Source organism: Gracilinanus agilis, chromosome 1 (assembly GCF_016433145.1).
Source record: "Gracilinanus agilis isolate LMUSP501 chromosome 1, AgileGrace, whole genome shotgun sequence".
Classification (NCBI taxonomy): domain Eukaryota; kingdom Metazoa; phylum Chordata; class Mammalia; order Didelphimorphia; family Didelphidae; genus Gracilinanus; species Gracilinanus agilis.
This window is the reverse complement of record NC_058130.1, coordinates 537,700,288-537,710,031: the sequence shown is the minus strand read 5'-3', so window position 1 is coordinate 537,710,031 and position 9,744 is coordinate 537,700,288. Positions and strand designations below refer to the sequence as shown.

At 33.1% G+C, this 9,744-nt stretch overlaps 1 protein-coding gene across 2 annotated transcripts in view; it reads right to left on the bottom strand.

The window, feature by feature from the left end:
- Positions 1-3,962: 3,962 nt before the first annotated feature.
- The window catches only part of SS18 (SS18 subunit of BAF chromatin remodeling complex), a 99,506-nt gene continuing 93,724 nt past the window's right edge, over positions 3,963-9,744 (bottom strand). For both annotated transcript variants that reach the window (XM_044666509.1, XM_044666515.1), the window contains one exon: positions 3,963-5,693. In XM_044666509.1, the coding sequence (XP_044522444.1) occupies positions 5,667-5,693 (27 nt within the window). In that variant the 3' untranslated portion in view covers positions 3,963-5,666. The remainder of the gene's footprint in view (positions 5,694-9,744) is intronic.

Below are 9,744 nucleotides of genomic sequence, written 5' to 3'. Positions count from 1 at the left end.
GTAGCTGTATTCACAGGGGAAGAAAAGATACACGCTTGAAAACTGTACACAGTATTTTGCTCCAATTGACCTCAAGAGTCCTGTGAAGTTACTCAATTTTTCCCAGATGGCTATAATGGCCCATGATAAGGGATAGCTACTACCCCAAAGCATCTTTCAGTAATGTGGTGCTCAGACCATCCCTGATGACCATCTACATGCTCAGAGTAGGACTCTCTTCATCTGCTCACTTCACAAAAAAATGTTTTGTACATTTAAAAAAAAAAAGTAGAGCCTCAGAATTTCATCTTCCTCTCTCCAGTACAAAAGTATGAAAACAAAGAAACCCAATTCATGCCAGTACTCTTCAATCTTAGGTCACCAAAAAAAAAATAATCCTTCAAAGACATTTTATAATTATTAGTCTTTTATATGATCCATAGGATCATAGATTTAAACTGGAAGGGACCTTAAAAGGATATCTAGTCCAATTCTATCACTTTGTAAAAAAAGAAAAATCAAGGCCGAGCAGGATTAACTCACAAATTCAAACTCAGGTATGTAGCATTTGATATACAGGAGGACTTGGGTCCCCCCCCTACTCCAAATCTTTTCATTGTAGCATACTCTCTTCTCCTCCTTTAAAGGGTTGTTCTTGAGATAGATAGTTAGGTGTCTTAGTGAAGAAAGAGTCAGGCCTGGAGAGAGGAGGTCCTAGGTTCAAATCAGAACTCAAGACACATCGTAGCTGTGTGACCCCGGGTAAGTCACTTGACCCCAATTGTTTAGTCCTTATGGTTCTGCCTTGAAAGCCAAAATATCAACACTTAGACCGAAGACAAGAGTCTTTCAAAAAAGAAAGCTGTCATTAAAGGTAGTTTTGTGTGAAATATTTTAGATAGCTGTGGTATAAACAGCAAGAATCTCTGGAACGAGAAATCAAGAAGCCTAGGGTCAACTCTTAGCCCTCATCAACTCTTCAGGCCTCAGTTAATGGCTCTAAATCTGTGGTTTTGAACAAGACCCATAAGTTTCTCTCTTAATAGTTTCCTTATCTCCTCAGGGTTTAGACTTGATCAGATGAACTCTAAGTTGCCAATTCTATGATTCTGTTCTATTTTATTCCTGACTAGTACTTGACCTGGCTAACACTGGCACTCCCAATACAAACAAAACACATACAAAGTTGTGTTTTAAAAGAGATCAGTTTTTGCCATTATTAGGCACAGAGCATGGTGTAGGTGTGATAACCACTTTGCAGCCTACTGAAAACATGAATTCTTGACTATAACATATTTAAATGAGAACAACTGTAGTGAGCTTTATTTTCCAGTCCAGGCTTCTCTATTACAAATGACAAACCAATTTTAATGTTTTAACTTCAACAAGGACTGTGTCAGCAAAAACAAAAGGGAGAAGTTAATCACTTTTTTCAAGTATTGTTAGCATAAACAAAGGAAAAACAGTATCAAACTGCAGTACCATGGAAAGGTATCTTTTAAAAAGTGATACAACAAATGTATAAACATAAAAAACTAAAATGGGAACAAGGTGTATGGTAAGGAAGACAGGAAAGTTATACAATTAGAAAACTAACTTTGTTTAGAATTCATAGTAATAAAGGTCTAAGGAAAATCTGAATCAAGATGGAGTACTTACCTCAGAATGTTCCTCCTAGTTTCAATTGACAAGTTTGATTAAAAATTCCCAGTTTATGTAGATATATACAAATAAATACATATTGTAATTGTATATACATATACATAATTTATATATACATATTAATTCTGATACCGGTTCAATATCCTACATACATGCATATAGGCTACTGATATATATTTATTACATATATAGTGAACCACTATCAGAATTCTTTTTGTGTGTATGCACACACAAACACAACACATACAAAAAAAATTTTTTAAAGAAATAGCCATTTCCCAAAAACCTAAAGACCAAAAAATATTTATAAAGAATTCTCAAATGAATAACAAACTATTAACAAACAAAATGAATGCACCAAATCACTAATAAGAGAAATGCAAAGCAAACAACCCTGAAGTTTCACCTAACTCCCAGAAAACTGGCAAAGACGGCAAAAGATGAGAACAGTCAATGTTGAAGGAACTATGGAGTAACAAGCACAGTAATGCATTATTGGTAGTTATAAATTGGTATAACCATACTAGAAAGCAATTTGTAATGATGCCAAGAGAGTAACTAAAATGTCCGTACCTTCTTAATCAAGAGTTTCCACTACTAAATATATACAAGTAATTGGGGGGGGGGGTCCCACAAAATATGAAAACAAATTAGATGCTCATCTTTCACAGAATAACTAAACAAACTGCAGTATATAATGGAACTGTATTGTACTGTAAGAAATGACAAATATGATGAAATAAATGAAAAAGACTTGCATGAAAGGATATAAAGTGAAATAAGCAAAACCAAGAAAAAAACACATAACTACAGCAATGCAAACAGTGGGGGGTAGAAGGGTTGCTATAATACAATTGAAAATAATTGTTGAACTATACAAAACAAGTTTACCAGAAGTAGTAGTAATAATAAATCAATGTAGTATCATTCAGGCATCTTTAAAGATAATTGCATTCTTAATTGACAGAATGCAAAATAACTGTCCTGAGTTTAACAACATTCTCCAATAGGCTCTCATTAGAAAAATTTCAACTATTTCCAATTAGGAAAAAAAAATTTTTTTCAAATCTTGCAGGCATTCATCATGTTAAGAAAAAGGATGCAATCAATTACAGTAGTCACAATTCTCTCCCCATTCAAATATTTAAATTATTATTTTAAAAGGATCCAGTGTTAATTAAGCATTTTAAGTATTAATACAAAAAACAAATGGCAAATTTATACTGATTTTCACTAGTTCTTACCTTTTACAAAAGCATTGTACTCACATTCTGAAATTAGAGAAATCATTAAGTCCCATCCTCTCATTTTACAGATTTTTCCTCAGTAAATTTTCCTCAGTAAAAGGAATGTGTGATAGGGCTCATGACTACTAGTTTACTGCTTTCCATTATATCACTCTACTATGCATGCATATTTCCAAAAACTTCTTCATTTTCTCAAGTAGCAAATATACATGGGCAGCAGCAGACTGCCAAAATCCAGTGGTTTCAATCTGCTTCCATAAATCTACATGACAAAATATGCAACAACTTAATTCTCAAAGAACTTGGTACTTTATTTTTAAAGTGTGTCTATATTCACTTTATATCTTCAGTAATATAGGTTTTGCCTATATTATTTTATACTTCTATCTTAATAGGATGGAAATGTTTTTAGCTACTGAAAACTTTTTAAAAATGAAAAATATCACTTTAAAAATACATAATCTAGATGGGAATACCAAATTTGGTGGGAAGCTATAGATTAAGTTACTCTTCTAACAAGGTATCAAAGGAATAAGGTAATTTTTGTCACCACCAATTAAAAACTTTTACGAAATAGGACCGTTATAAAACAATTAAACCTTGCAAATGCAGTAGTCTCCAGGAAGGAAGTCCTAGAGGAAATTCTGCTTATTAAAATTGCAATTTTAGTTTCCATTAAAAGGAGAATAAGACAACAGAAGATGGGTTGGCAAGACAAATTATTTCTTAATGTCAGTTGAGCTTATTTCAAATGAGATAACGTATCTACACCAGGTTGGGTTCAGCACATTTTTGTCTCCTCGACTCATTTATCTAATTCAGTCATCTTGATTATAGCCTCATGGACTTCATTTTCTGAGAAAGAATTTTGTAACAAACAGCCTACACAACATGCTGATTACTGAACAGTTAATTCTAATTAACTTGGGCATGGCAAGAGAATTTTGATAAAGTCCTAGAATACAAATACAGTTTTGCTTTTACTGGACCAACTTACATAAAAAACCCACAGCAAAGTCTCCTGGCGAGACAATAGCGTGAGAGAGATCTAATTTAAAGAAACAAATGAGAAAATTAAAATCACAAATAATTTATTCTTCCGTTAGAGTTGATACAGTTTTAAATAGCAACGAAGTACACAGTGGTGGAAAATTGGCACAGAACCTACAAGCACTTCAATCACAATAATGCTGTTCATGCTTTATCTGTTCAAAACCTTGATGTACATTTTCTACTAACCAACTTAATAAAAGAAAAAAATTCTTTTTTAAAACAAATGAATTTAAAATCATCCATTTGAATACACTGTATGTTTTATCTCCTTTAAATGCCATGGTATCATATATGCTTAGTTCTCAGTCAGAAGTGGAAAAGAAAAAATGAGAAATAAAGAATATCTCCTTCCAAGATAGAGGCAATTGATGAAAATGGTGTTTTGCTTTTAGGCTAATTGTGTTTTCAAATTATACATGCACAATTATTGTTGAAAACTCATGAATGCATGGATTCCTACACAATTCAATATTATCCTTGAATTTAGCTGAAATTATTGGGATCAGGAGTTTTCAAATAACAATTAGGTATTGAACAAGATGCTGCTGCTATCTCACATGCAACATTTGTAGACTTTCATGTATTTCACAACAAAACCTGATATGTATTTCACCATTAAGTATTTTCCTCAACATTTCTTGGTCTCATATTTACCAATGTGAAAAAGGGAACAAACACAAAAATGCCCCCTTTCTAAAGACATTACTCCAAAGTAAGAAAGTTGAGATATGGGTAAAGTCTCCTATACTAGATAATTATAAACCAATTATACACTAGTGGTTAAAAAAATTATTAAATCAAACTCTCCTTGACATCATTTATTGTATCTCCCTGCTTATTTCAAGGCAGGTAAAATTAATACTTTTGGTCTATTTGTTTGTTTTGTTATTGCTCTTAGGAAGGGATTAACATTTCATTTACATGAAGTTATTACCAAAGATTTTTCAGCTCCAAACCAAAGTAGTTCTGTTATTGCCTCACATTTTAAACTGTATTATAAATGATCTTTACAAAAAGATTTCTCTTCACAAAACAAGGTGGCTTTTTAAAAATGTAATCTTTTTACTCAAAAACAGCATCACATTGCCCTTGATTATCTTACAGATAATAGGGATTCAAATTTCCTACACAAGATCTGAACAGTAGACATATGGCGTGCTTTGTCTTCTCCCTCATCTTTATCTTTATGGTACACCATTTTGAGACCAACCCAATCAAGCATTTACCATGCCTGGATCCACATTAACAGAGGGTTTCTGATCCTGCCCATAGCATAGTATACTGCCTTGCATATGAAATAAACATAATATACAAAATATTGCTGCTGTAAAAAGTGTGCATTTCCCTCTTCCCCTTACAAAAGAAGCTGTGGAAAAGTATTAAATTCCCTTAACCTTCATAAACATACAAAGCTGTTCACACCTTTCAGTCTGTAACAGGCCATTTGAAACACAGTTCTAAAATCATTGTAAATTGGCTAGGTTGTATTTTCTGTCCAATGTTGCCATCTAGAGTAGAGATGTGAAATCAAAGTATTTTTTTGGATACTATAGGCTTTTTACAACTAGCCCATAAAGACTGCTTAATGAAAAACAGTCATTTATCCACAAGATTTTTCCAGAAACTAGATGGAATGAAGTGTTTTCTTCACAGGGAGGTATCCACAGTGCTGAGGTGACAATATGGCTGCTAATAGATACTGGCTACTGGAATGTAAGTATTTTTTCACTGCTGGTAATTTCCATACTGACCCTAAAAAATAAAATTTTAACATAATTAGATAATAGGTCTGACCATTTCCTCTGTTGGAACAAAGAATTAAAAGTGACAGTTCATTTTTAAAAGATTTCTCCTATTAAAAATGAGTAATTATACCTTAAAAAATCAAGTATTTTTTCACAATACTTGAAGGGGCAGAATCACCATGGTATCTCTTTTGAAAGTCTATTTAATTGCAAATTACTTTGATAATTGTGGACATGCAAGAAATAGTAAACTAAGCCAAGTAGTAATGTTGAGACTATGTGTTTAATCAATGCTGTGAGGTGCAGAATATGTCATCTAATACTAACTTTGTTTAAGAATTGTGCCTCACAATAACCCTAAAAGATTTCCTGTTTCTAGAAAAATAAGGAAAATTAAGTAGTGACTGCCTTATTGATTTTAAAAATAAAATGGAAACCATGTGCAATAAATAAACATGATTTTACTATGTTTTACATTAAAACATATTTATAAAAATTTAAGTTCTATATTTTGTCTTAGATGAAAATTTCTTATATATTGGGAATATTGAAGCTTACTTTCTTTACTAGAGCACTAGAAATATATAGGTAATACCAGCTTATCATATGGTAAAACAGTCTAGGATATTTTTAAAGAAAAAAATCTAGCAAAAAGTCCTTCAAAATTAACCAATTAAGACTTGTCACTCTGTCAAAGGAAACATTTTTAAATCATATTTCTCAATATATTCCCTAGTTTAAAAGAAAATGATAGAAATCCTTTCTCAAGAAAAGAGAAAGCTAGATTAGAACTTTTTAATTTTTCTAGGTTAATCTAAATGTTCTATGCAGCTCTTTTAACTGTTTTTTATCTAATACTAATCATGCTATGAACACTTAAGTATTCAATTAAAAAACACTAACATATGCAGTCCTCAACAGTTGTATTCCAACAGTTTATCTTTAATTTGGGTGCTTGAAATTTGGAATAAAATTTCCCCCAGAAACATCATATAAATTACAGTTGAATTACAAGACTGCTAGGTTATATTTAATCCACAATGTGGGAGACATTTGAAAATAGAATTTTACAACTGAAGCAAATATAGACCTATTATAAAACAAAAATCCAGAGGTTAAGTTCACTAAGAAAAGACCTTAAGGACCTCAGGAAAACAGTAACTTTGATTAATAATAACTTTTTTTAAATTATCTTGCATGCTGATTCATGATAGAGTGAACAAGAAGATAGTGAGTTGGATGATAAAAGAATCTTAATAACCAGTAGGGTTAAACCATGGTAAACTGCTATTTGCACATCCAGAAATGGCTGACCATTTTCTATACATTACAATGGGGAATCATCCCAAAAGGTAGGATGAATATAGTATATAAAAGTTAGAGAATGAAGGACATGAAGGAATACAACAAATGTTAGGCAGTGTGGAACCCTGGCCTAGAGGGAAAATTCTAAGACAGGGAAGGCTACCAGGAAAGGCTTGGAAAAACTAAGAGCAGCACCAGTCTCAGGATGGCAGGAAAAAGCAAACAAGCTAAAAGAAGAATGTGAGCAGGGCACACAGAGGAAACAGACTAGCCAACTTGTTTTGATGGAATATAACAAGGGGAGGGAAAGGGCACAAAGGGACAGGAAAGTGCAATCCAGAAAAAAAAAGAATGTTGGATTCTTGCGTGTGGCTATTGTGACCTTAAGGACAAACTCTTCTCTTTCCTCGACCGAGGAGAGATGAATAGTGAGGGCAGGTGAAAGAAGGAAAAGTAGACAAAAAGATTTCAGAGGTTGGCTGAGGAAGCAGTAGGGGTAAAGAAAGGAAGAAAAATTCCTATGATCAAAGGAAAGCACTTAGCAAAGTGCCTGACACATCACAAGTTCTTAATAAATGTTTGTGTATTTATTGACTGATAGACTAAAAGGAGAAGAGAGAGATAAAGGCTGTCCCACAAACCATCAAACACTGCCAAATCATCATCTTCGACTCACCCAAGTTCAAATCCTTAGCCAACAGCTAAATTTCTGCTTTCTTTCCTCAAGAGTCAATCAGTCACCAAATCATTTCAAATGTACCTTTACAGCATTTATTCACCCCTTTCCATTTTCATTGTAACCATACCCGTTTTGATTTTCTTCTATTCTCATTTGGAGTATTTAAAAGCCTAGTAACTAGAACTTCCCAATCTCAATGCTACTACCTTCAATAATCTGAAGCCACTATTCTGATGATGTTGCCCTTCAATTCAAAAAAACTTAAGAGCAGAGGGTGAATGATGCATGAGGTTCACAACACTCCTGAGTACAGCCCAAAAGAGATTAAAATGTAGAAACGTGATTTTCTAAGTCAATGTGTCACCCACAAGGATCCCTATATATGATTTAGAGAGTCCCTGTTTCTTTTGAGTCTGACGCCACTTTACAGAGCAAAACCAAACTCTTTTTTATCCTTCAGTCAACCAATTCCCATACATTCCCATTCTGTCTGACTTAAAACCACAAGATCTTAGGAGTTAAAGGGCTCCCTCTAGTGCATCTAGTTCAATCCCCCAACCAAGAACCATTTCAATCTAGTCTACTCCTCTAAAATTCTTAGGTCTCTGTAAAGTCCAATATAAAGCTTTTAAACTTTGAATTTAGTTACCCTGAAACCAATCTTCTGCTCTATGCAAGACTTTCATTTCTGTCACTTTTTCCCAGAACTAATTGATGTTAGAGTTAGTTATACTTACAGGTAAGAGTTAGTATAGTAAGGAAGAGTCCTGTTATTAAAAGAGATTGAATTTGCACAGTCTGTGGCATTGTACTGCTACAAAGACTTGCAGTTAAGAAGCAACAACAAAGAGACAGATGACTTGGAAAAGAGGATGAACTGGCTGTAGAGGCTCTTGGACAGATATTTGTTCTATACTATGTGACTGGTGACTAGAGAAAAACAGGCCACAATATCTGGTGTCCCTCCTATGGAATAGTTAATAGGAGAATAAAGAAAAGAATCTACAAGGTGAAGAGGAAACTGAGGCAAAAGAGGGTGACATTAAATTCACACAAGAAGTAACAGAACTAAGATTTAAACTCAGGTCCTTTGAATCAAAACCCAAAGCTTTTTCTATTACATAAAGGAACTCATTATTCAATATGTAGATTATCTAGTTTCTTGTATCTAATCCTTTTGTATGTAACTTGAGACCATTTCACTTCTTACCTATACTGTCCACAAAGTACAAGAAAGAAATAGAAAGATAAAATTCAAACCAGTCAAAAATTATCTACTCAGAAATCTTTGGTAGATTTGAGGGAAAACAGTTAATTATAAGTTAAAATGCTATTCTTTAATGTCAATTTCAATTATTCATGCTCTCCTTGTCTTTATTGCTGTTAACAGCTGGGAGAGGGAAAGCAAAATGTCAGTAACAATTGACCCTGCAAAGATTATATAATTCTGTATAGGATATCTAATCAAGTACAATATAAATCTATTAAAATTAGTAAATTTAAATGTGTACCAACTGTGTGGTTTAATTTCTCTTAAGTACTGTGGAGGAAACAAAATCTATCATTTACAAAGGGTTTACCACCTTGCTGAGGAGATGTGATTTACACATACAAAACAATTAGGTAACATACAGCTATTCAAGTTCAAAAAAGGATGAGATTAACATGATCTGCAATTCTTAGGAAAAGCAACATGGAAGAGATAGAATTTGTGCTAAGCCTTGAAAAATGAGTATGTTTCAGATAAACTGTGAGAAGTTATGGTAGCATTCATCTTATAAAGAAAGAATAAGAATAGCATATGAAGGGTTCAAAAATGTGGTAGGTGAATGAATATATATAAAATGAGATTATAAAAAGTACTTTTAAAACCTTAAAATGCTATATAGTTTTTACTGTTGTTATTGTTCTTATAAACAGAGGACTTGTGGTAGACAGTTGGGGGAAGAAATGGGCAATAAGTTTAGCTAAAAATGAAGCTGGATGATGCTAAAAGGTTTATACATCACACTGAGTAATTTGGACTATTATCCTGTAGGTCAGAAATTTCCAACTAGTTGAAAGAGATCATTAA